Below are 27058 nucleotides of genomic sequence, written 5' to 3' on the forward strand. Positions count from 1 at the left end.
AGGACTCAATTGTTGGAGACCTTGGAGTCAACGGTCACCAATCATGAACGAAGAGAGCCACACAGTCCCACCTTTTTGTATAGACTTGACCATTGACGCAGCCACCTCCGCCTCCGCCTTCACTCTCTTGGTTCATTACCTATCTATGTATAAGTTCCATATATATATATATATATATATATATATATATATATATATATATATATATATTCCCTACGAACACTAACCACAACACATTCATTTATTCATTCTATTTTAGTGTTCTGCGATTAGTATCCAGAGAGCATCTGCCTGCCACGCGCGGTGCCACCCCATCCTCTCCAGTTTCCTTCCAATATTTCCAATTAAATTCCGGCAATGGCGACGAATGAAATCCACCATCCCATCGATCACTGTCGTCCTCCCACCCTGCCCATTCCAAAAGGTGGAAGGAATCCCATCTTCGTAGCGGGCGATTCTAATGTTTCCAATCCACCACACTGGAAAAAGGCCGCCGAGGCTCTACAGTGCACCCACTATGACGAAGTACGTCGCATGGTGTCACAGTTCCAGCAGTCCCAGAAGGTTAACCTCCAGGGTACCAATCTCACCGTCGCTCAGGTGGCCGCGGTTGCTCGTCGGTCTAGCGTGACTGTTACTCTCGACGAGGCTGTGACCCGGGACCGTGTGGCAAAAAGTGCCAATTGGGTTGCCGAGAACATTGCTCGTGGAACGGATACGTATGGCGTCACCACTGGTTTTGGTGCTACCTCCCATCGGCGCACCAACAAGACTACCGATCTCCAGACTGAGCTCATTCGGTTCCTCAACGCCGGTGTGATCGGAAAAGAGAGTCTTCCCGCCAGTTATGCCAAAGCGGCTATGCTTGTTCGAACAAACACACTGATGCAAGGCTACTCTGGTATAAGGTGGGAGATACTGGAAGCCATGTCCAAGCTCATGAACAAAAACTTGATTCCTAAGTTGCCTCTGAGAGGGACCATCACTGCGTCTGGCGATCTAGTTCCCTTATCTTACATTGCGGGCCTGCTAACTGGCCGGCATAACTCCAAAGTAATCACCCTGGAAGGCGAAGAAATTACGTCCAAAGAGGCACTGGAGCGAGCTGGGATTTCTGCTCATTTCGAGCTGCAGGCCAAGGAAGGTCTAGCTCTCGTCAATGGAACTGCAATTGGCTCTGCTGTGGCTGCCACAGTTTGTTTCGATGCCAACATCCTGGCTCTGCTTGCGGAAATCCTCTCGGCCTTGTTCTGTGAAGCCATGCACGGGAAGCCAGAATATACCGACCCGCTGACCCATGAGCTGAAGCACCATCCCGGCCAGATCGAATCTGCCGCGATCATGGAGTTCCTTCTGGAGGAGAGCGACATGAAAGAAGCGAGGATCCGTCACGAGAAGGACCCGCTAACAAAGCCGAAGCAGGATCGCTACGCGCTCAGAACATCTCCGCAATGGCTCGGGCCACAAATTGAAGTGATCCGCATGGCCACTCACTCGATCGAGAGAGAAATCAACTCTGTTAACGACAACCCATTGATCGACGTCGCTCGTGACATTGCTCTGCACGGGGGTAATTTCCAAGGAACTCCAATTGGGGTCTCGATGGATAACCTCCGAATTGCCATCGCAGCGATCGGGAAGCTCATGTTTGCTCAATTCTCCGAGCTCGTCTGTGATTACTACAACAACGGATTGCCTTCTAATCTGAGCGGCGGGCCCAACCCGAGCCTGGACTACGGGTTCAAAGGTGCGGAGATCGCCATGGCGGCATATTGCTCGGAGCTTCAATACCTGGCAAACCCAGTCACCACTCATGTTCAAAGCGCTGAACAACATAACCAGGACGTGAACTCGCTCGGTTTGATCTCTGCCAGGAAGAGTGCGGAAGCGGTAGAAATCTTAAAGCTCATGTCTGCAACATACATGGTGGCACTTTGCCAAGCGATTGATCTCCGACATTTGGAGGATAACATGAGGGAGGTAGTAAAACACATCCTCAACCAAGTTGTGAGGAAGACCCTATACACAACTCAGGACGGATCATTGCTCGAAACCCGTTTCTGCGAGAAGGAGCTCTTGCAGGTTATTGAACACCAGCCTGTGTTCTCCTACCTCGACGATCCCACCAATCCATCCTACGCTCTACTCCTCCAATTGCGGGAGGTCCTCGTGGAGAAGGCGCTCAATCAATCTCCTGAAACAGAAGAAAAGAGTACTGAAAGCGGGTACTCCATATTTAAACAGATATCAGTCTTTCAGGAGGAACTCAAGGCGAGATTAGGCGAGGAGATAGCCAAGGCCAGGGAGAGGTTCGATAATGGTGATTTCCCGATACCCAACAGAATTAAGAAATGTAGGACTTATCCGATATACAGGTTCGTGAGGACAGAAGTGGGAACCGAGCTTCTGAGTGGTGCGAAGAAGGTGAGTCCTGGAGAGCACATAGAGAAGGTTTATGAGGCGATCAATGAAGGGAAGTTGGGGGAGATATTAATCAAGTGTTTGGCATTCTGGAGAGGTTCGGCCGGACCCTTTACGCCCAGGCCCATGGTGTCATCGCCGGCACACTGTAATCCCGAATATTGGGGTTGGTTCGAGAAAGTGCGGTCTCCCTCTGCTACAAGTGGGAGAGGCTTTTGGAATCTCTGAGCAGTGAAATTTGGTTCCCTTTGCTATACCGCAGCTCCTTCTTTGGTTGAGGTTCTGTTACTTCTGTATGAAAAATCCCTTCTCAAGGAAATGATGGTATCGAAATACCTTTTTTTTTTTTTTTATTTCTGCAATTTAGATTTTAGAGACGCTTTGGATTGGAAGTTGAAGCTTCATGGGTGCAAATATCAATGCTCTGTGTTTAGACATGAACACCTACTATGTACTACTAAAACTCCTTGTTAAAATTTCATTGAACAGTGTTCACTTCTCACCTCTTGAAATTGCTTTTACTTGTTAATATTTCAACTATTCACTTCTTTGTTAATGGCATCTCTACTTCAGTTTTTAGCTCATCTGTTATTTACTTTTTCTGTCTCTAAAGTCCAAACATGGAGCCTGGATTTCTTAAATAGTCTTGTCACCTAGCAAACAGGTCAGGGATCTTCCTTCCAGATTCCAGGTTGATCTCAATTCGATCCGTCTATTGGGGATCTAATTAAAGTCATTACTGCCCCATTCTCTGTTCTCTCTCCACTTCTCTCTCTCTCTCTCTCCCTCCCCCTTAAAATCTTTCCTCACCCCCTACTTATCTCTCCCTAAACCCTTTACCAAGAAACAGAACTATTCAAACAAATTGAAGCAAACCCTGTTCAAATATTAGGCCAAGTGCAAATTGCAAGCCGTGCTACAAAACATTGAAACAGCAGCAATGAACAAGGGACACCAAACAACAAGAAGAGTACAAACATTTCCAAACAGCATTGATATCTCTTACAAAATATATGTGGATGACACGTGGTAAGTTTAGATGCTCTGCCACAAACTTTTGAACTATTGAAATCTTTTCAGCTAATATATATACGGTATGTTAAATAGAATAGCAAATCAAATAGCTCATAGACTAGCATATAATGCTTGCATCTATGATGAACAATCAATGCATTATGGCAACCTCTTCAGCCTTCTAAACCATTATCAAAAGAAAAACAAAAAGAACATAACTGTTAAAGGGCTATACTTCCCAAACCAGATTTCCTGCCCATTATTCTCTACAGGAAACCTTGGTTATATACTTCCTAGCTTCCAATAAACCGAAGTATATAACCTCATCATCGTTTTTCAATGCACCACATCATAAGGAACATTTTGGCAATGCGCTCATTATCATCCTCGAAATAAAAATCAAGGCACTCTGTTTCTTTCTCAATCTGAGAATAACTTAACAAAGTCCTCCATCAAGGTTGGAGAAGATATTTCACCTACTTTGAGAGAGGGTTCTGTTCACAGTCAAGTTTCTTTCTTACTCAGATATGAACCACCCTTTGATGTGAAATCATCTCATGGGTCAGTATAAGGAACCACTCAGAAATATCAAATATGTGCCAAAGTGAACTCCCTTGGATTGAATCCATCATTGTTCTCTCTGATAAAATCATTCTTAAAACACATATACACACACTCTCTCCAATTCTTCCCTCTCTCATTTCCTCTCAAATCTTTTTGAATCCATTTTAACTCTCCCTAATAAATCAGAGGTTATAAAATAGATGGGTTTGGTTGGTTCAAGGACCAATAGAAGATCAACCCTAGACATGGAGCTTGACCTGAATCCAAACTGATGCAAAAACCCAAATTTGTCAACCAAATTATACAGGACGGTATATTTTTTCTCATTATAATAATTAATTATATTAAATAATAATCATAAAAATTAATAATTTCTATTTTCTTTTGCTTATTGGTTTTACCCGTATAAATGATTTTACTTTTGATGCAAAAGGCATTTAATTTGATATGACCACACCACATTTTGCATCCGTTGTGTGCATGATATTGATAAAAGATGAAGACGTCATCATTTGGGGTACTGCTGCAAACGAATGGTAGGTATACACAGACTTTATCATTGGGGTATCCCATGTATTAACACCCATGCAGAGTATACCCTATCCCCATTATCCTTATTTACCAAAAAAAAAAAAGAAAAATCCCTATGTATCCCTGAAGTGGAAGGTTCCAATCCACCTGCTCTAATCTTTTTTTTTTTTCTTTAATAGATGACAACTTGACAAGGTCCTTCGAAGGCAATTTTATTCTTATTTCCTAGTTACTGTTATTTTGTGACACCATAGAAGATGAAGCTCAGAAAGGAGGGGAAGAAAATCACCTCATCTGCCACTAAGAAGTCAGACCGTATATACATACAAATATATCATTCTTCCTACATATACATGTGTATCTTTTTTATATATGTTTTTTTCTTCTAATTATATCCATTTATGGTACGGGAAAGGTATGATACTGGAACAACTTTAATCAATCAAAATCCCTTATGAATCATGAATACCAGCTGATTGGTTATTACCATGGTTTTAAAAAATGATATGAAAACGGAATTGTTCTGTCCACCGGTTTCTAGGTCAATGGTTTGACCATTCGGTTTGAATCAATAATTCATTTTGATAAAAATAAAAAAACGGCCAAAAACCATTGAACAGATCAATAGCCTAAATCAACAGATCGTTAACTGATTTAACGGTTTTTGACCTACGACCAGATTTGGAGTAAAACGGAACTGGTTACTTGAATGATCTTCGGGCCAAATGGTCCAACCGTCTAAGTCAATAACATTTAGAAAACCATGGTTACTACATTTATGATATAGGTTGGTTAGTTGTAAATTTTTTAGGCATCATGTCTTTTCTGTATCAAAGTACTCCCGATCCATACCAAACCAAGCCTATTCAAGCCTGGAAAGGTGCAACCCACAGCATTCTGAATTATTTTAGCCTTTGTAGGTTTAGTTGGGTTTGGGTTGACAAATATGGCTTTCATCTTGGGTTGAACATGGCCTGAGGGCCATATGTTAGGGTTGGGTTTGTGTTGGTGGTAAACCAACACCATTAACCCAACCAAAACGTTTGTCATAGGTAAACCACCAAGTCACTAACAATTAAGGGTAGTGATCATTGCTGGCTGGAGGGGTAAACCCTATTTCATTCATAAGCCCAAGGCACTTCTGAAGTGTTCAGATTCCAGTTTTGGGACCAATATATGATGAATATAGATAAGGTGACATAGTTATTCCAAATGATCTGAATCATTCATCATGCCATTTTTATAATGTTCGTTTGGTAACTCCCTAATTTATAAAATAAAAAAAAAATTATTTTTTGCCTTGTGGAAGTCCTCCAATTAATCAAACACCGCAAAATACAACGACTTTTCATTTTTTTTTAATGATCTAGCAAGATGCCTTGACTGTGTGAGTAATGATCATATAATCTATTGATATGAAAAAAGGAGACTATAATGAAAATGCAAACTTGACCAAAATATTAAAAATAGAGACCATATTTAGAAAAATACTTTCTCATCAAAGCCACATTTTGTAATCTTCTAACACTAATGGGTGTTGGGCAATGTGTATGAAGAGTCGGATACTCCTTTATTAGAAATATAGGGGGTGTAAATTTAATATTTTAGGTAAAAATAATACAAAATAGAAAAAATCTCTTTCACAAATTTATATAAAATTATCAATCAACTCAATACTTAAAAACAACATAACACCAATATACCAGATACTCCCATAGTATTTTAAACTGTAAACAAATGCCAAAACACTAAAAGCCTCAAATATTGGTTGCAAATTGTGTAGAATCAATTCGTCATCTCATATGGGGTGGTGAGTGGTCCCCGGTGAGAATGATCTTCTATCAGGTCTCTTACCCTCGACAGAGTCAAAAAAAAAAAAAAGTCAGGAAAAAGAGCGATAGTGGGGACTACATGTGGATACGGGATAAGAATCTGTGTCTGACTGTATGTCTCTCTCTAAAAAAAAAAAAAAAAAAAAAAAACAAAGTGTATAATGTAATGTAGAAAAAAAAAGTATATGAAATTGTTGTTGGAAGAGATATTGAGAACATGGTTTCATAAACTTCCTGTTGAAAAAGCCCACCGTTTCTTCCTTTTGTTCAAGCTCTGTTTTTCTGAGAGATTTGATCCAGAGTCAAGTCTCATCTACAACAAGCGGAGATCCCACCAACTGAGCCACTCTTATTCAAGTGATGATTAATCCACAGAAACATTGTTATTAGCACAGCTAATGTTTATGGTGCTCTCAGTCTCATCTAATGTTCTCTCCTCTGTTCTGAAGTTTGAACTTCTCTCGCCTATGTCTTGGAAGATCAAACTTCAGTCCCCACTGCAGTGATATCCATGACCGACTACTATTATACATCCAATCCAGGGAAACCCAACTCAACCAATAATATGGTTCCTTATGAACGGTTAAATCATTTCTTAATTCTTATACTTGTACCCTAGTCCCTTTTGTTCTGTTTTTGGTTCTTCTATCTACATTTACTACTTGATTGCCGCAATGCTCCCTGTATTGTTCAAAGGGACACTTAATTGTTATGGTTGATTGAAGAGCCATTCACTATTAGGTGGTGTTTGTTGGCACTGAATGGACTTGAAAAAAATGACTTGATAAAATTTTAGTTCATTTGTCTCTTGGCTCTTTGGAAATTGGAAGGTTGAAAATGTTGAAGGTCTTTTAAATATTTTCTTTTTTCTTAAAAACAACCCTGCATATTTTTTCTATACAAATGTCACTCTTCTATCCTCTTACTAAAAATCCAAAACCCTTTCCCTTTCTAGTTTGTATGGACTATGGAGAGCTGCTAATGATGGCAGCGTATAAATATACCCACAACCCCTCTCAATCCAGGTGTGAAGGCAGGAATTATTCCCAAGTCTCTCCGCTGCAACCAGCGAGAGACCTATGAATCCGGATTCAGTGGGTTTATGGGGCGCGTGAACCCTCCAATAGGAAGCATGCATGTCGCCCTATTTGCGGATTGTTATTCCGTTAATGTAATGAATCTGTTAAAGTTGTCAGTCCGGTTCAACCGGTTAGGTAAAAATAAAACCCGAGCCCCCTATCTTTCCCCTTCATTCGTTTGAATTCTCTTTCCCTATTTCATTTTCACCCAAGCCCTAGCTCAAGAGCAAGAGGCCACTGGCAGCGATTTCAGCCGGCGTTTAAGCATCCATCCTCATCATTTTCCTTCCAAAATTGTTATTCCTCTCCAATCTGATATCTTTCTTTCCTACAGACCACCACTAATGGCGATTTCTCTGTTTCACCGAGCTCCGACTGTATGAAATCAACCCGCAACAAGTGTAAACCGGCTGTACTAGTCAGTCCTAATTGTTATAAGTTCTAACATTGAAAATCTAACAATTTTTGTCTCAACTGTATTTCCTTAACACCAAGATAAAAGGTTTGATAAAAATATGGAGAGAACAAGCTATTTTGGATGGGAATACTTGTTTGATAGATAGACTAAACATTTCAAGCTTTTGATCAATCTACCACAGCGTGAAGACCCATAAATCAGACCTTGTTCTTCCCAATATGTGGGTCATTTGATTCTGGCATCTTCACAACTCACAAGACTTCCACTCCTGTCCTAGTGCAATTTGTATGTTGGAACTTTGAATTAGAATCGCAAGAACAGCTTAACACACAGTTGGAAATTGGAGCTATATTGTTGTTTCCTGATTCAGAGAGAGAGAGAGAAACCATCTAAGTTACTTCATAAGTAAACTCTTTATTTATTCATAAAAGAAAATCTCATAGAAGGCTGGAGGATCCAAATAAAATGTGAATACAAAAATAAGAACTCCATTAATTAATGTATTAGGGTCGCATTATTATCTGATTACTGCATCAAATACTACCATGGAGTGTGTCTTTGCCAAGCAATACCCACATGCAATCTGGGAAACTCCCGTGCCTCCGACGATTGGCATCTCTTACTTCATTCAAGATTGGGTTCTGACCCACCATGCTGAAGGAACTACCGTTGTATGGTCAGCTGACAAACGCATAGATGAGAGTCATCAGAAGGCTGAACTTGTTCTGTTGTGAAGACATGGCATAGAGCCCCTGGGCACGCCCAATGAGGGTTGAATTTATATTGGGTGTGGCTGTGAGTGGGTTGTCCATCACGTAGATCGATCCAAACGATGATGCAATTGGGTCAAAGCTCGTGATGTTGGATAGCAGGTGATAAACACCCCAGCCCAACTGCTGGCTTACACTTGTCTCTGGTTGATTTCATGGCCTTAGATCTCAAAGAAACAGAGAAATCGTCGTCGGTGGTCTGTAGAAAGGAAGAATATAAGATTGGAGAGAAAAATCAGGTTTGGAAGGAAAATGAGGAGAATGGATGCTTACCGCCGGTTGATTCTTGTCATGGGTCGACTCCATGCCATCAGACGTTGAAATCGTTGCACTCCACCCTCTTGCTCTTGAGCTAGGACTCTGGTGAAAATGAAACTGCCGAAAGAGAATTCAAACGAATGAGGTGTAAAAATAGGGCTCGAGTTTGTTTTTATCTAACCAGTTTAACCGGGCTAACAACATTACAGGCCCGTTAAGTATACGGAGTAGCAATCCTCGAATTGGACGACGTGCACACCTCTTATTGGAAGGTTCACGCGCCCCTTGAACCAAAGGGTCCACTGAATCCGGACTCGATACCTAGAATCAATTGAGCCAGTTGGCACTTTGACAATACGAAGAAAATTTAAAAGCCGATACTATAGTAAACTAACCAAGCTTAATAATAGTTCGATGAGTCTGGGGCGACACAGTTTCTACGAGGCATGAATACCAGGAATCTCCATTTCATAACACGAATGAACCACACTACCTTAACGATATTCTGGTATTCTGGAACTTTATATCCCCCTTCTGGCCAGTGGCCACTGTATCTTATTAAACCACCGCTCCCCATGTTTTCTTTCTTTTCCTTCTAATGCCTACAAGAGTCTATAGACAATTGTTTACATATATAAAACTGAGAAAATGAAATAAACAAAAATAGAGAAGATTAGAAGACATCGATTTATTAAAAACCTGCATTCGCTTTATTTTCAACAATCATCTCCAGGCTACACAGGAAAGCTAACAGAATCCACGTGGGATCACGTCAAGTTCTCTTGATTCTTGGCAGAGAGTCGTTTCAGGAATTCGTAAGTAGTGATCATGGTGGTTGCAGACACGGACATGGAAGCCCACCTCGGGCCTACTCCCCTGTAACAGGCGGTCCACCCACCTTCCCTAACCAAATTCCTTACTGTCTGTCCAATTGTCAGGGGCCGGCGACAACCGTTCTCCTCTCCATCCAATACCTGCAGTCTGGTCTTGATGGTATCCAGTGGCATTGTAATTATAGCCGAAACGCCGCCCGCCATGGCTGCACTCACCCCCTGAACTGCCACCACTGTCTTGGAATCCGGCCGGAAGATGCAGCCACTGCCACCGCTGCTGCCCATATTCTTTCTGCTCTCCTCTTCTTTTTTATAGAAATAGCAACTAATTCCACCCCAAAGGAGTCTCTGAGCAACAGAATACGACGCCCACCAGGCAGCATTTGACGGTGCGTAGGTTAATATGGATATCCCAAATCCCCTGTACAGTCCTCGCAGTCCATCAGTCCTCAGAATTTTTCGAAATGCATCAATTCCGCCGTGGTACCTGCAAGGTGACATATTGGGGTTACTGGGATTGCTGCTTCTGTTGCCCTGAACCATGAGTCTTTGGCTCACGACGTCGATCGGGGTCCAAACGAGCTGTGATGCCATGGCTGCACTAAGGCCTGCAGCAGCGTTGGCAATCGCTGCGGCCGTTGGCTCCGGGAGCCCCAACCGGATTGTGGCAGTTCCAACGTTGCTCTTGGTGACTTCGAGCGCTGTCATGTAGAGCGCCCGAGCCGGGATTGTTCCCATTAGAGATGTGCCGAAGCCTCTGTACAGACCTCGGAAACCCTCGTGACGTAGGATCGAATACGCTGTTTTCATGCAGGAGACATGAGTTTGTGATACCTGTTGCCGAGTCTTGAGGACTACAACAGGGTAAATCGTGGAAGAAACACCGGAGAAGAGGGCCGCCCCCAGGAAGAAGAACTTGGATTTGTCTAGCATATGCCAATCGATATCTGCCGGAAGATTGACTTCCGGTGCCGAATGTTCCTCGGCGGTGCTCAAATTCGTCTTCGCCACTTTCGGGTATCAGTAGAGAGATACAAAAGTGAACTCAAAAGTTAAAACATTGAATCAATTCCCCTCCTTTTCAACCTTCCCCTCTTCTATTCTGTTTCACTTAAAATCTAAACCCAACTGTACAAATTGAGGAAAAAGTCGGCAAAAAAAAAAAAAAAAACCTACGGTTAAGGCCTTAAGGGAAATTAATATACTGTACAATGACCAAAGATTTGGATCGAACCTACAGATTCAGTACAATTATAATACAGTGGATTGGGCTTACAAATTTGATTTTTCTTTTCCTTTTTCTAAACCAGGTTTTCGATCGAACATCCGTTACCACAAATGGATCGAACATTTCTTGCAAAGAAAATCTGATCCAACGATGTTCCTCGCCCAAGATTTGGATTGATTCCTCATCCCATCCATCTCCAATCACCGACCGGAAAAAATCCGCCGGAGAGAGCAGATCTTGAGGGGATATCTAGGGATTCATTCATCAGAAAATAGAAACTAAAAACAAAATTTATTTACAGTGGATCAATTTAGAGATCCTGGGGGGGGGGGGGGGGGAGTAAGGAGGGTGGGAGAGGCTTGGCGAAAAGCGGAGGAGTTCGTAGCAACCAGATTCGACAACACAAAATATAAAACGGAGGGCGGAAGTGATAAGGTTTGGAATTTAGTGACTACGATACGTGTCAGATAGTGATTAGACTAGACATCATTTTAGGGTTTCGCGATCGGTAGACGTAGGCAGATACCGCCGGCGGTGGGCGTCCGTTCGCCGCTCCCCACTACGACAACGGGAGGACAAGTGGGCTTACCGGCACGGTCCAATGACCACCAATCACGATTATTTGGTTGGTATAGCTCGTGCCGCGTCACTACCGCCGTCCTTGGGTTCTTTCAACAAAAGTTATGCCAATCCAATGGTCCTATATATATCGTACTAATAATGCTGGTAGGTGAACCAACATAGATCCATGAAGCCCGGCCCAAGCCAATTTAGTCTGAGGCTCTGAGCTTGCTAAATGCTAAGGCAGTTTCATTTTGGGCCTGGGTGGGCCCTTGCGTGTTGGTAGGGTTATGTAGGGAAGTTTCCTACATAACAGTGGTCCATGAAATCGTTAAGCATGTAATTTCTTGGTTAGGCCTGGGAAAAAGAAATGGGGTATTATTGTATCAGATAAATTTGAGACCTCACTATGAAGTATGTAGCTTAATGCTGTGTTTGGTGCAATTTGATGTGCATTAGTACAAACGCATGGAAGTGCAAATGAAAAAAAATACAAATTCTCATTTAATTTCATTTTGCTTCATGTCTTAATTTATTTCATTTTTACTGCAATTAAACAAAATAAAATAAAATTTAAAATAAAAATAGGTTAGAATTTACATTAAAAATCATTTGCACTATTATAGTTTTACATCGGTACAAATTTATTTGCGTTGCAATCAAACACAGCCTAAGTGTTTAACTGCCCAAATTAAGGAATTTGATCTATAGTTTTGTAATAAAGCAAAGCTCGTATTTAAGTGTTATGTATTTCGTATTTTTATTTTTACATAGTAAAATTTAATTTTCCTTTTTCTATGGCCCTATCACTTATTTAATTCGAATTTTTACAACCAAATTATTTTCCTTTTTCTTACTCTCTCTAAAGTTTTGTTACTAGTTTAGCTCTTCAGAATTAGCCCTATTCCTTCACAAGCTAGTTTTTAACAAATTTAATTTAGTAAATTGAGAAGCCTCAATTTAGTTCAATAATGATTCTACCTAATCCACCTACTTCTATGTCCTCATCTATCTATATCTAATTACCTTTATTATCTATACTATATTCTAAAACACAGTTGTTTATATTAGACTTCTCATATTGCTATTTGTTTCCACTCTCTTTAAGATTTTGTTTTTTTTTTTCAATTTTAAAACTAAGAAATTAAAAAAACTATTTAAATTTATCCACAACCAATTCAGTTAAAAAGCTAAATGTAACATCAACACCCTTTTTTGACATTAGCCCATCACATGGTTCTTTTCTATTTAACTAGTAAGTGTGTATGTGCTTTCCACGTGGTAATTCTAGGTGATGATAACGATAGTAATAATGTATTCAAATTTTTTTATAAATATGCATTTTTATTTTTTGTTTTTATATATTTTTTTGTTTTTTATTATTAATCAGATGCATATTACAAAATCCAAATATGATTATATAAACATCTCATCTCAATATGTGATAATCAGATCGAGTTGTGAAGTTTCAAGTGTCATTGGCAAGTCACTTGGTTAGATTCTTCTTTTTATAATATTTTATTTTTTGGTGTTTTTTGTTCACTTATAAAAAATGTAAGATTTAAATAGAGGGAATTGAATGAGGTAAAAAGTATTAGTTCAATTTACAATTTAAACTTCACAATTAAATAAAGACTAATTTTAAAAATGAGTATTTTAGTCAAAAAGTTACATAATCTTATTTATATTTTTAATAGTAGTGTAAATATAGAATTATAGGTGTATTCAATTTTTTTTGTATTTGTTTATATTTTTGTGTAAAAATAATTTCAATATGCCACACTTACTTTTTGTTTAATATAATAATTAATTAATATTGTACATGTGTCTGAATGTTCTTTTGCAAAAGTTGAACTATTGATCTTTATCAAATAGTAAAATAATTTCATTTTTGGTCAGTTATAAAGTATGTATTTCATTTTCATTATCAATAAAATTAATTCTTTTTATTACAGTTATTTTTTAATTTGATTAATAAAATTATAATAAAGTTTATTTTTTTATATTTATTTCTATTTTAAAAATTTTATTACTTAACTATGACTTCATAAATTTATCAATTTGATTTGAATGGTTGAATTGCTTAGCCATCACTTAGATAAAGAATGTTTTTATTTTTAGCTAGTTTTAAAATATATGAGTTTATATTGTTAAAAAATGACATAGATCTAATTAGTACAATTTATTGGTGAAAAATAACTTAAATATAGGATTTAATAAGATAAAGTGGGAGTTAATACAGTTGAGTATAAGACATAATGAGAGGGGATTAAATAAAGTGGAAAGTAATAATTGAATTTATATTTTGAACATTTACAATTAGAGATGGATTAAATATACAAGTATGGCCATTATAGTAGCCATTAATGCTATAATAAAATGGTTTTTATACCCTTTCTTAAACAAAGAAATAAATGATAAGTTTAGTCCCAAAAAATTTCACACTACATTCATACTTTTATATATAGTATAGATATATAACATGAATGTTTGCCTTGGCTTCATGTGTAGACCATAAAAGTTAAATTAGAATATTTTAATAATATCATATAGTACTACTACTTTTCAAAGGATAGTTGTTTAAATATTTAAATATTTGAATTTAGTCATTGAGTTAAATCTAATCTTTATAAAAGAGCACAATAAAAAAAATTCCAAATATAAATACTCTGTCAAACTATCTTTTTGGTTTTTTATTTAGACAATAACATCAACACATAAGATGGATTCAGCTTTGAGGGGTTTTTCTTCGACTACAATAACCTTTCTTTTTTTTTACCCTGTATGGCACTTTTCTCCCTTTTGTGTGAAAAAAGAAACTAATTTGACAATTTATTATTTATATCACTGGATTGCCAAGTAGAGGGGAAAGAAGAAAGGACATAGCTTTTGAAGCTCTCACCATCTGTAAGCTTTTCCAAAACGTTGTTGACGTAGATGGTTGAACTTGATTCGTTCAGCCGGCTGAGGGATTGTTCACCTTTTAAAGTCTATTTTCTTGCCAAAATGAAAATAAAAAAAACGTTGATTAGGTTATGTTGGTATCATTGCTGCTTCTACCTAAAACGTTTGGGATTTGTCAATACAATTGTTTTTTTTTTTTTTGTTGTGTTTTGTTTTTAACAGAACAAAGCAAACAAACAAAGCCTAGAACCAGTGGGGCAGAGCATGAGCTGCTGCATCAAGAAAAACAATAAGAGGGCATTCTTTTTTCTTTTTGGTCAATGGGATTTTGGTTCCTATTAACCAAGAATCCTATGTTTTTTTTTTTTCAGATTTATGTGGGGACCAAGTAAAGTTTATTTTTCTTGATATCACGTAGGTAATTGGCACCCATCTCTAGGTGTGTAAATAATTTTCCCACATTAGGGGAAAGTTGCTAGTACTTGAATGAGATAAGAATATCCCTTTTAATAATGATTTTTTATGGCTAAAATGGTCATTGCTTTATTTACCCGGAAAACAACAAAACATGGGTAAATGGGTTTGCCCAAATAAGTACTAATCGAAAAGTGAATGAGACCCAAAATTAAACTCCCAAGGGAATAGGGGCAAATCAAGAGTGGTAGAGGGGAACCCTCCCCCCCCCCCCCCCAAAAAAAAATAAAAAAAAATCCTTGTGGTTGTTATTTAAATTGTATTTTGGCCCTTCTATCCATATTTACTGGCCCCCTCAATAAAAAAATCCTAGCTCCGCCCCTGCAAGGGAACTCTTCTAAACGAGCAGAAGCCCTATCCTTTATCTCCTTTGCTTGCCAACCAGTTCTTGGTGGGTATGAGTAGGATATCCTCGATGGGGTCCTTTGGACCAGACGGAAACACTCCTCCTTACTTTCTGGGCTGGGCACATTGTGTGCAATTCATCTATTCACTCCCATGATTTGGTTTTTAATAAAAAAAAATTAATATATAATTAATAATTTACCCATTCTCATAATGACGTGGCACTCACTGAAATTCTTTCAACAGCATAGACTGTTGACCAAACAGCTAAAGTTTTTCCCTTCCAAAAGATCTTCCAGACACGCTGGAGGATGCCAATAACGAACAAGGAATCTCCTTGTATAACGATGGCGCTGCTTTGGAATTGCAACACTAGTTTGTGGGCTTCAAGGGCAGCCCACATTTCCGCAAGGCTGGAGGATGTCAATACAATTTTTTGATAAAATAAGTTTATATTCATATGAAAAATTCCTCTTTTAGTATTAAATGCAGTACCATTGCCACTTGTGTTCATGAAACTCTAAATTTTATGTTTCTAAGTGTAAGTAGTTACCATGTTTTTAGTATAAACAACACCAATACCAAGCACAATTTTAATAAACAAATTGTTGGTCCAATCAATAGGGCTTCCAATGGGTTGGATCTATCTGATGGATCCAAACCAACCAAATCGATCATTTTGGTTCTATGATAGATAAAAAAGATAATATTAATTAAAAATGTTTGATTTGTTAGCATGTTAATAATTTGGTGATTTCTACCATTTTATTAGATTATATTATCAAAATTTAAATTTTAAGTAATTATTTAAATAAATAAATATAGTTTTTAGTATAATCGGATTTGGACCAGTAGACCTAATTATTAGCAGGACAGTTTTGGGCTTATGATTTTGTTCCAATTAATAATCGGTTTAGGACTGATTCTATTTAGACTCAATCTAGATCCAATCTGTTGGCATCCCTACCAATCAATCTAACCGTTGAATCATTTCGATCCGAACAACAGTTCATGAGTTGATAACTATTTTTTTTTTTATATTTTAAATATGTTATTATGTTTGTGACAACATCATGACTAAGCTACACAAACCATATGGACGAACTGCTAACTTGAAACCCGGAGGCAAAATGATTTGTTGTTGAGCTTTTCTTTTTTAAATATTGGGTGAAAGTAGGGACAAATTTGAATTGAATTAAACCAAGTCAAATCGAATATCTATTTATTTAAGCTTACTCAATAGAAAAACATGAAGGCCTTATTCGTTCTTTGGTAAGTTATTTAACTAGGTAAATGCAATTATTTGGATAAATTTTTCTTGAGAAACACTTACTCAAGTAAATGCATTTATCGATGTTCTTTTATTTCTCATGTAAATGATATAATGAGGTCAATTCGAACTAGAGACATAAACTTAAATTAGGTTCAACCCTGATACTCATGTTCAAGATCAGATTGGCTTGAGTCAAGCTTTATATAGAAAACTTCTCACGAGTAAAGATCGATTTGAACCGAACTCAATTCGAGCTATTTAAACCGAACCAAATCATACTTTTTAAGAGTAAAGATCAAATAACTCATAAAAAAGCTCGGTTCCTTTCCACCAGAAATTTTGGTTAAATTCTTTTCTTTTTTAATGTGACGGCTGACGGGATCTCAAGCAATAAAAACTCTACTCATACTTTGCAATCACCTAAAGGCTGCTGAATCCAACCGTGCATAACTTTAAAACATTTATCTACGGGAGATATTCCCAATGTATGGCTGATTATGTGCGGAGAGATTTTGATTGCAAGAGATCGGGCTCCTTTGGAGAAGCATATAGAGTGTAAATTCCGGTTCAAGTCATTTATTTTTGCCTATATTTAGTAATATTAATTTATGTATTAACAAATGACTGATCAATACATATTTATATTCATAATAAAATATAAAGGCTCAGTTTAGAAGAAGTACAAGTACAAATTTATAGAGTACAAAATCTTTTATTTTGTATGTATTTATATAATACATATTTATATTTATACTCTTACGGAATTGAGCCAAAAATACATCAATAAAAAAGAAATAAATTTACATTGAAGTGAACTTTAATAAAATAAAAGATACATATTTTATTGAAATTTATATTTATATCCATTAGAGCAAAAAATCTATTTGGTAAGAAAAAAATTTATCCGTATAAAACTAACTCAACTTTACAATTTATTTGACCTATTTTACATTCTATATATTTGCATTTACACTTATTTGTTTACAAACGCCCGCCTAAATTTTATTTCCAGCACTGATTCGTCCGTGTCTCATTGAGTCATTTGGGAATCGCATGCGACGTCGCAGCATATGTGTCGTTAGAACCTTCCGTAATTTTCTCGATTATGCTAGAATAGAACTGCAGAAGGAGATCTCCTACACTTACACCTCACACTAATCCAGAAGATTCCCTTTTTCATCAGATGTTATCTCTTCCTCTCTCCAGCAACTTCGCTTTCGACTCGCCTCCTATAAAAGAGTACCTCCGTTTTTTCCTCCCTTCAAAGCGCCAACATCGAACGATCGCAGCGAAGGAAAGAAAGCGGACGAAATCTCCGATTATCTCTCAATCTCGGATACTTGTTTCCACTCTCGTGAATCAATGGAAATGGATTTGAGAGTCATGGGTTTCGACAGTCCTCTGCTTTCGATGCTCCAGCACATGCTCGACGTCCCTGACGAAGTTGAGAAGTCGCTTAACGCTCCTACACGCACTTATGTTTGAGACGCTAAGGCTATGGCTTCGACTCCGGCGGACGTGAAGGAATACCCCAACTCTTATGTCTTCACCATCGACATGCCCGGACTTAAGTCCGGTGACATCAAGGTTCAGGTCGAGGACGATAATGTGCTCCTCATCAGCGGGGAACGCAGGAGGGAAGAGGAGAAAGAAGGAGCCAAGTATATCAGGATGGAGAGGAGGGTCGGAAAGTTCATGAGGAAGTTCGTGCTCCCGGATAATGCCAACACCGACGCCATTTCTGCTGTCTCTCAGGACGGCGTGCTTACTGTCACTGTTGAAAAGCTGCCTCCGCCGGAGCCTAAGAAGCCTAAGACCATTGAGGTCAAGATCGCCTAAGTGAAGAACAAAGGGAAGGGGAAAGAAGTCGTCGGAATGTAATGTTGGCCTAAGGTGTGGGTTTGGTGTTTGATTTGAATGCTATTTTGATTTTGGTTGTTTTGTTGTTGCTGAACTGGGTTAGGTATGTTTCAATTGCCGTCACCGGACTCTGATCACGACGGTGGCAACTCCTATCTATGCGTTGCTCTTTGAATATCTATACCTCCTATTATAACAAGATTTCGTTTTTCTTTTTCCTGTAAAATCTTTTTGAGTTCCCATTAAAGTTTCTAGGTCAACCATTTACTGAGAAACAAAGAATTTGAACAGGGTACCAATCTGCAACTAACCCATTAGAATTTAGACCCAGTGTCTTCAATCGTTCTCGTTGCTCAAGTTGGAAGGAATGAGATTCCCTATGCATGACCATTGAAGGGAGCACAGACGTTTTAATTATTTACCAGAAAATGAAGAAAAAAGAAATGTAAAATGAGAAATAGGGTATTTGGAAGGAATGGGATTGCCCATGCATGACCACTACAGGGTTAATAAATTACCAGAAAATGAAGAAAAAAAAATGCAAATTGGTAAATAGGGTTTCAGTTTTTTCATAATCAAAACCAGCAACTTCACGAACTGAACAATAGATCATTCCAATTCGGATTCGTGTGGATTTTGATTCCCTTCCGATTGCGACCGTGAACTACATGAACCCTGAAATTTTTATGAGAAAGAAAATCGTTCCACATAGAAATTAGAATATATTATTTTAGGTACGGTTCTTCCTCGTCTGATTCAGAAATGCAATATGATTTCGAACTACCCCGTCTTGTGTGTAGCTCTCTGTAGTTCTACTGAGCTTCCTTCACATATAAGGTTCCACGCTCTATTCTCGGAAAAAGAAAAGTAAACGAACAAATTGGGTGATGTTTTAAATTAAAATGCATCGTCTGCTTCTCTCATAAACTGCAAACCCTTCTTTCCATGGTAAAACCCTTCTCTCACAAGATTATATAAGCTCCATTTTAGAGTGCAGGGAAGAATCCACCATTGATCACTCTTAGCTTTCGGCCATTGATGGAATAGTGATGGAAAAAGGCGACGCGAAAGATGAAACAAATAACCCTTTGAACTGGTTTTAAATTCAATCACATTTAGAGGTTTCGGATGCTGGCTTATTTGCTCTATCTTTACTCCCCATGAATCTAAATCCAAGCATTTAAATTTACAGAAAATGCAGATTCCCAGTCAGATAAAACAATTTTGCTAGGACCTATACTCATTTTATGATTAATTGTGTAACCCGCAATACACATTGGTGTGGGCAGCAGATCCCAAATGAGCGTTTTACAGACAATAGAGATAATTGCCTCCATCTTAAGATAAAAAAAAATTGTAAATGGGGAAACTGCTATACATTTTGGCGGTCTTTAGAAAGGTTTTTAAAACTGATCCGGACAATGAACCAATCAGGGTCTGGCCTGTTATGCAAAAAGATAAAACAATGGTCAAAATTGAACGATTCAAACAGTTCAACCATCCGGGTCAGTGGTTTGTTGATTAAATCAACATTTTTTGGCAAAAATCCGGTTTTGAAGAAAAACAAAACTGGTCACTTAATTAGTTCCCAGTTTTCTGCTCCGGTCCGGTTTTAAAAACTATAGTGTTTAGTATGCCTTCCGTTTATTTGATAACCAGTGCCATGGCATTATCAAATCAGTATTTATCCCATCAGGCTGATTCGTACACATAGGTATTGATAAAAGTTGGTCATGATTTATGTGAATGCCAATTGTCGGAGGAAGCGTCATTTTTAATGCTTCCCCCAACAGTTAAGTATTTATTTACTGTTCCACTGGTGTAATGGCTAATGGCACTTGAAGGTGTTTAATTGTCAATAAACGATTTATCAAGTACTTTTTCTCGGTTATGATGACTATTTAATAAATGGAAACTATACCAAACATATACTTTTTCTCGGTTATGAAGACTATTTAATAAATGGAAACTATACCAAACATATACTTTATCTGCAATTTAATTTAATGTGTGACAAATGTTCCGATTGTATTATTAGTGGTTAAAAAAATGGTTGTTTCTAATTCCAAATTCCAAACCTTACTCGAAAGGTTCTTGGGCAGATCCAATTCCAAATTCCAGGGTTTGGGGGGTCGATCCTATCTAAATCCGACCTTAACTGGCCTTAATAGAAACGGTCTTTGGTCACTTGGTGGAATTGAAATTACCCATGATTGCCCTACCATTAGGCACCCAATCTGTCTCCTACTGGAATTAAATGTCCCCTACATGAAAAATAAGAAAGCTCAGCCCAAAGAGCAAATATCTGAGACCAGCCCGCCTAAAATTACAGGCCAGGTCAATCCAGGCTTGGATTGGCCCTGCTCAAATTAGAGACCAAATCAGCCCCTCACAAGATTGCCCCCCACAGCGTCCCACAGCACATCCCTGCCGTGTATTGAGAATATCTCCCAATGATGACATCATCATTTCTGATATTATCATTGGGAGATGTTCCCAATACACGGTGAGGGGCAATCTTGTGAGGGGATAATTTGAACCCCTCAAATTACACCCATAATCAAAACCATTTAAAAATTTATATAAAGTATTAATTACCGTCGGGTGGAATATAAATTGGGGCTCAAAAGGTTGGACCTCTAGACCTAATAAGCTTAGGGTCTGGTTTGTTTCTAGCGCATTTTTATTTTCACTGGTGCGAAGTATGGAAGTGCAAATGAAATGGGTGCAGATTGTGGTTTATTTTTTTGATAAAATAGATTTTGGTTTAGTTTTATTTCAAGTTTTACCTCACATTGTTTGTTTTCATTCAGATGTGAAGTATAATAAAGCTTGAAGCGAAATAACAGAAAACCCCAACCAAAAGATTACAAAAAATTTCATTATTTTCATTTGTACTCTCATACTTTGGTACTAGTACAGATGAAATTGCACTCCAAATGAACGGAACCTTACCAACTAAAACCACCGAGAAACTAGAGAAATACAGCACTGGAAACCAACTTGGGGCATTGCTTAATCAAGACAAGCAACTCATTCAAATTTATGGACAAGATGGCAACTAGGTAGAACCATTCTGTCAACACAATGACCGGATTGGGTTCTGGATTTGAGCCATGATGGCTGGCTGGTTGCTGGATCCAGCATTTTAAGACACCCTTGAGAAGTATGATGATGGACCATTCAGAATGAGAAAGAATAGGCCCACTTTAAAACCTTTTAACTTGTCATCCACCATTAGATTCATTGCAATAATATGAATTCATCCATGGATCTCATCTCACTATTTTATTCTTCCACCTTTGTGACGGGGCTCAGATCAATGATCTGCAGAAGCTGAACCAGCATACTTAGGAATGTTGTACCCCACTGGTTTGACCTGTTACTTCTCCAGTGGGTTATTAATGATGCCAAGTTATTGCAAGCTTTTCTCTCCTAATTCAGTCTCTTGTGTTTTGCATGAGCTCGAACCACTGCCAACAATACAGATAAATATCAAGTTTATCAACAAATCAGTCATCTCGAAGGTTCAATGGGAGGTAATACACAGAATGCTTGTGAAAGCAGCTATATTTAATAATGGGTCTATTTACGGGGACAAGTCATCAAGGGATTACCTGTCTCAACAAATCGGCAAGAGTCCTAGGAAGTGCCTCAATGTTCTTCAATATGATGTAGTAAGGGAATGGAAATGAATCCAAATATTTTGAAAATGTGATCTTTTCACCTTTGAATGATGCTTCCTGAAGACAAAAAGGCACAAAAGATAAAAGGATGAGATATTAGATGAATTCTTTCTTGCCCTAGTCCACTTATTGGGACATGGAAAAGATATAAGAAATACCATTAGATCCATAATGGACTCCTCTGGGCTATCCAATAGTAGAAATGCGACCATACGTTTCCTACTCAAGACATCTCTAACACACCGCTTTAAGCTTTCCTGATTACAGATTGCAATGGTTTGAGATTTGATGATTCTGAAACAGCAACTTTGTATTTTAAGCATTGACAGAATAAAATTACCTTCTCATGGAATCGGCCATCAGCTATTATCAGAACGAGCTGCTGGAGTGGGTTCTGTCCAGATGGGAGGCGTGCATTTGCTACTGCAGCATCAAGCATGTTGTTCAAATACTTCAACAGATCAACCATAGGCTCATCTGCTATGGTATTTTCTTGCTTGAATGTCAAACTTGATATCATCTGTTTTGAGGCAAATGCACCATCAATAGACGAATTGAAACATGTACCTGTATCTATACCTATATCTACTTAGTACATTCAATTACAGATCAATGTTTTAAAACGTGGAGGCGTGACGCAAGGTGCTCCATTTCATTTTTCTTTAATTTTTAATAAAATCTTTTATATTATGGAAAATGAAGATGCAAAGCCCCCCAGCACAGCCAAGGGGGTCCGGGGGCAAAGCCCCCAGCCCACTTTATTTCCCCTTATCTTTTCTTCCCTTCCCTTTCCTTTCCTTTTCTTTCTTTTTCTCTCTTTTTTTTTTCCTTCTGTTTCTTTTTCTTTCTCTTCCCTTTCTGGCTTTCTTTTCCTTTCCTTTCTTTTTTTTCTGCCTTTTTACATGAGGTATGCATGAGGCGCATGAGGCGTACTCCTCTTGCACCTGAGGCATATGCCTTTGGGCATTTTAGGGGTGCCTCCAGGCATACACCTCCCACGCCTTTTAAAAACACTGTTATAGATAGAGGAGATTCTCACTAATATGACATATTATACTTGGGATCTGTCTATATTCCTGTTATTTTTCTTATTTATCCTCAAAAAGAAACTTCAATGTACAGAATACTCACCTTGACCCCAGCTTCTCCAGTAAAAGGCTGATCAAAGTCGAGCAATACTCTTATGTTTCCTTTCTTCCCAAAGCTTGTAACTGCCATCTTCCCCACTTCAAGTTGAGACATAGCACGGCATACCGTAACCAAAGCTTCAATAGCAACATCACCACAATGACTCTCAGACATACTACGTGAGTCATCCACAGCAACAACAACTTGGTAATCACGTTTGTTGGGTCGAGTCCTTCTCAACCATATCTTATCTTTACGATAGTGGCTTGCAATGTATGGAATTACCTGATTTTTTTTTTTCACAAAACATATTCCAGAATTGAAATTAAAAAGAAAAACAATGAGCATTATAATGCAACTTGAAAAGATAAATACGGAAACAGTTGTAACAGATTTCTTTACCTTTTTCATGTTGATTCTCTTTCCAGTTTTGTAATCCCCTTGAAGCTTACTTGCTAGAGTGGGTTGCATTACAAGACGTAACTGCTCAGCCAACTCCTGAGACAACCTTGTTGTGAGTAATTCGTATCTCCTCCAGAGTGCACTAGCATTATTTTTAATGTCATCAGTCGCTTCTTCAAGGTTCTTTGCCCTCCCCATCTCCTTGTCACTCATTGAGAGACTCCTGAGTTGCAACACATGCTCACTAAAGTAAGACCTATTAATCGAAACTAAACTGCCTGATAGCCTTCCTGGATCATCATTGTGGTTGTCAACTTCTGGAATTTCTTCCCCTAGAAAATCATTGGTGAGGCCAGAATTTTCCATGCCCTCATCCATTTTGTGTCTTGTCATGGAGGAACCATAACTTTTAATAGGGTGCATTATAGAATCTTGCTTCTCAATCTCCATCTGAGTGACATCTTCCTTCCATTCTGCATGATATTTATCTCCATCAGGCTTCATATCATTTATGTTTTTGTCAATTTGGTCAGATGTAGCAGCACCCAGTGCTTGGTCTGTCCCTTTCTCAAATTCTTGGACAAATCCATATTCATTGGCATTGTCATCATCCATATGATTAGAATCTTCTATGTTATGCACCTGTGAATCAACTGATACTTTGACTCTTTCTTTCCATCCCTCAAGTGCATCACCAACACTTCGATATGGGTTTGGATTGTTTTTTTGAACCGATGAAAAATCATTTTGTGGCAATTGGGCCTTTGGTTGATCGGCAACCAAATTCCCACTATTGGATGACTCAGGCACTGAGGTTTCCATCTCCGGGAAACCACTGGAGGGTAAGCCTCTTGAAAGAGTATTTCCATTCTGTATTTCACTGTGTCTAGACCATTGCATATCAGCTGCATTACTAGAATCTGCTGCATGTGCAACACCATTCGGTTGTGCAGTAGATTCTGAACTAGGCACATCATTTTGTATTAAGTCAGATCTTCCAAATTCAGGTGCATCTTCACCGTGTCCAGCCAAGTTGACATCTGCATTGTCAGAATCAACTTCTGCTGGATCATTGCTCTCAGCATTCCCAACCACTTCTGTTTCTGCTTCCATTGTGTCCTCGTCCATTGAATTGTGCTCTCCATCTTCACACTTCTCATCTTCACCTGTTTCATTATAATCTTCCAGATCATCTTCTTCCATGGCATCGGAATTCTCACATTCTGGTATTTCTGTGTTCATATCTTCACAATTTTCATTTTTATCATCAATTTCTAATCCAGTAGGATCAGTAAAAGCTGCATCTTTGTCCATCTTCATGTCATCTGTGTTGAAATTATCATCAGGATCATTGTGACTCTCCTCATTGTTTTGTTTTTCAGATTCGTCAGCATTTATTTCTCCAGATTCATTCATAGAGGCACTGTCTTCCTTTGCTCGGAGCTCCCTGCAACTAGAATTCTTGTCTCTGACAGATGGACCTGATTCATATTTCTCATTTGTGTCATTGGGAGAGCCATCTTCATCCTTATTCCAAAGTTTCTCATCAACAACTTTGCTGTCGTTCCCAGCATCCCCCATTGCAGATTCAAGATTCTCATCCTCACTATCTTCATTTCCATCATCACCAGAGTCCTCACTTAAACTAAATGTGTCAGCAGCAAAATCCTGATCCATCTCTATCCCCTTGTTGTTCCTACTAGGGTCCTCATTTGAGGCATCATGTCCTTTGCTTGACTGCAGCAGTATGGAAGATAAAGAAATTATGAAACACGCGCTAAATTTGTAATACATTTAAACAGTATTACCTTAGTCCCAAGAAGAAAGAGAGAGAAGGAAAGGAAGAAGACATGCTTAATAGCAATATTACCTTAGTCCCAAGAAGCTGATCTTCATCATTTATCTGGTCACTCACATCATTTAGACCTACACCCTCCCCCATACCTGTTCCTTTTGCATCTTGAGATATACCATCCCCAGTATCATCCACCTGCTCTTCTGCAGAAGTACCGAATCCTTGAGAATATAGTGAAGCGAACAAGTCTGCAAGCATATGTGTTATCTCTGCTACCTGCATGCAAATTAAGAGGTCAAGTTCCAAGTATAAAATTTACTAGACTGATCAAAGAGGTCAAGTCCAACTTACTGTTCTGTGCATTGCTAAAAGCTCAAGTAGGAGACCATCACCAAGATTCAATACAATCTCCAAGAAGACACGTAAATGATGGAGGTAAGTTACTATTTGGCTGCATAAATTTGTATTTTGATGCCCAGAATGGTCGACCAATTTTTTCTGTTGAAAGCACATTAATACATATGAAGATCAGAAGAGGTAATATATATATATATATATATATAACCTAAAGATGGAGCAAGGATAGATCTATACCGCATGGTTGATTGTTTTAACAATTTCATCACATATAAGATCCAACCTCAGATTCGCTGCATATGATTCAAAAAGAACCTTCCACAGTGTAACATTTCCCTCTGACTCCTCTGGAAGAGTATAACCATTACTTGGCAAGCCTATTTTTCCAAAAGCTTCCATAATCATTCTTAATGTTTCCTTAAATGACTCAGAAAATGCAGAATCAAGTTCAGCAAATGTTTCAGTAGAAGCAGTGCCATCTTCAGAGGCAATTACTGTATGATTTCTTAAATCCAGGATTGAATAGAACTCCTTCATTATCACCTTGGCCTGCAAAATTTATTTTACTTTTCAAGTTCTTTTTCTAACATCCTCAATGCACAATATGGAAAATGAAGTCCCATAGGAGATGTTTCTACCATGAGTCATCTGAGAAACAAAATATGTGTAATTGTGTACAAAGGCCACTGAATTCCATTCTAAACAAAACAGGACTGAATTCTACAAATTAGGAAAAGATGCATCTAGCATTGAGCAACGCAGAACATGTCTACCTTGTTGAAGACATCTTGAAAATGACTGAGCAGGACTCCTTCTAGTGATCTATTAGCAGGTTGCATGCAGAAAGCTCGAACCTTTCCCTCAAAATCATTTATGACTTGAAAATTTTCTATTACCAACTGCTCCATTCGTTTTGAAATAAGAAGAGGCAATGAATCTGCTTGTGTGGTTACATAGCCATTATTGCTAAGAAGGTAGTGATCTAATAACTCCTGTTATAGATTGTCCATTGGTTAAAGTTTGAAAACATAGTGCTGATCAGTTAACAACAGCACATGAAGAAAATATTCCTACCTTTGACTTCTGAAAATCTGGAATAAACTTCTCAATAAAAAGAAGAACTTTGTTGGCTGTGGCCTTGACACTTGGACAAGTATTTGAATGTGTACTCTCAACTGTTCTCAGCAACAAATGTGCCTCATGGGCCATGGAACAAAGGTTATCAAACAGTAGCTGCTTCAATGAGGAAAATATTAATATAATCATTTTAAGCTGAAACAAATGTGAAAATACCTTCACATTAGTTAATGCTTCCAAGAGGAAAG

General features: G+C 38.3%; 3 protein-coding genes and 1 pseudogene across 13 annotated transcripts in view; 2 read left to right on the forward strand and 2 right to left on the reverse strand.

The window, feature by feature from the left end:
• The first annotated feature begins 253 nt into the window (after positions 1-253).
• Positions 254-2982, forward strand: LOC148842250 (phenylalanine ammonia-lyase 2-like). The gene has a single exon (XM_088957142.1). It carries the CDS (start codon positions 358-360, stop codon positions 2647-2649), a length of 2292 nt encoding a protein of 763 aa, XP_088813268.1. The 5' UTR covers positions 254-357; the 3' UTR covers positions 2650-2982.
• Positions 2983-8253: 5271 nt separating this feature from the next.
• Positions 8254-11366, reverse strand: LOC148842251 (uncharacterized). Of its 9 annotated transcripts, none has more exons than XM_088958827.1 (5): positions 9587-11358; positions 9283-9489; positions 9147-9208; positions 8903-9004; positions 8254-8828 (listed from the first exon to the last, which is right to left on the reverse strand). In XM_088958827.1, the coding sequence occupies exon 1, from the start codon at positions 10651-10653 to the stop codon at positions 9655-9657; it is 999 nt and encodes a 332-aa protein (XP_088814953.1). In that variant the 5' UTR covers positions 10654-11358; the 3' UTR covers positions 8254-8828; positions 8903-9004; positions 9147-9208; positions 9283-9489; positions 9587-9654. The 9 variants fall into 9 exon arrangements, with proteins under 9 accessions (XP_088814953.1, XP_088814950.1, XP_088814948.1 ...); XM_088958824.1 differs by having other exon boundaries at positions 9283-9499; XM_088958822.1 differs by having other exon boundaries at positions 8903-9208; positions 9283-9499; positions 9587-11366.
• A 6276-nt stretch (positions 11367-17642) lies between these two features.
• On the forward strand, positions 17643-18591 carry LOC148842252 (17.1 kDa class II heat shock protein-like; annotated as a pseudogene).
• A 2641-nt stretch (positions 18592-21232) lies between these two features.
• LOC148842253 (midasin-like protein) overlaps positions 21233-27058 on the reverse strand; it is a 99926-nt gene continuing 94100 nt past the window's right edge. For all 3 annotated transcript variants that reach the window (XM_088957146.1, XM_088957147.1, XM_088957145.1), the window contains exons 67-77: positions 26808-26966; positions 26507-26725; positions 25971-26282; positions 25728-25874; positions 25452-25652; positions 23582-25318; positions 23183-23464; positions 22392-22571; positions 22210-22308; positions 21983-22108; positions 21233-21838 (exon numbers count right to left, since the gene is read on the reverse strand). In XM_088957146.1, coding sequence (XP_088813272.1) covers positions 21806-21838; positions 21983-22108; positions 22210-22308; positions 22392-22571; positions 23183-23464; positions 23582-25318; positions 25452-25652; positions 25728-25874; positions 25971-26282; positions 26507-26725; positions 26808-26966 — 3495 coding nt within the window. In that variant the 3' untranslated portion in view covers positions 21233-21805. The remainder of the gene's footprint in view (positions 21839-21982; positions 22109-22209; positions 22309-22391; positions 22572-23182; positions 23465-23581; positions 25319-25451; positions 25653-25727; positions 25875-25970; positions 26283-26506; positions 26726-26807; positions 26967-27058) is intronic.

Source organism: Nelumbo lutea, chromosome 8 (genome assembly GCF_056320005.1).
Source record: "Nelumbo lutea isolate HS-2025 chromosome 8, American lotus-T2T, whole genome shotgun sequence".
Classification (NCBI taxonomy): Eukaryota; Viridiplantae; Streptophyta; class Magnoliopsida; order Proteales; family Nelumbonaceae; genus Nelumbo; species Nelumbo lutea.

Excerpts from the sequence above, each read along its gene's own strand:
- LOC148842250 (XM_088957142.1), top strand. The coding sequence starts at position 358 with ATGGCGACGAATGAAATCCACCATCCCATCGATCACTGTCGTCCTCCC.
- LOC148842251 (XM_088958822.1), bottom strand. The coding sequence starts at position 10,653 with ATGCTAGACAAATCCAAGTTCTTCTTCCTGGGGGCGGCCCTCTTCTCC.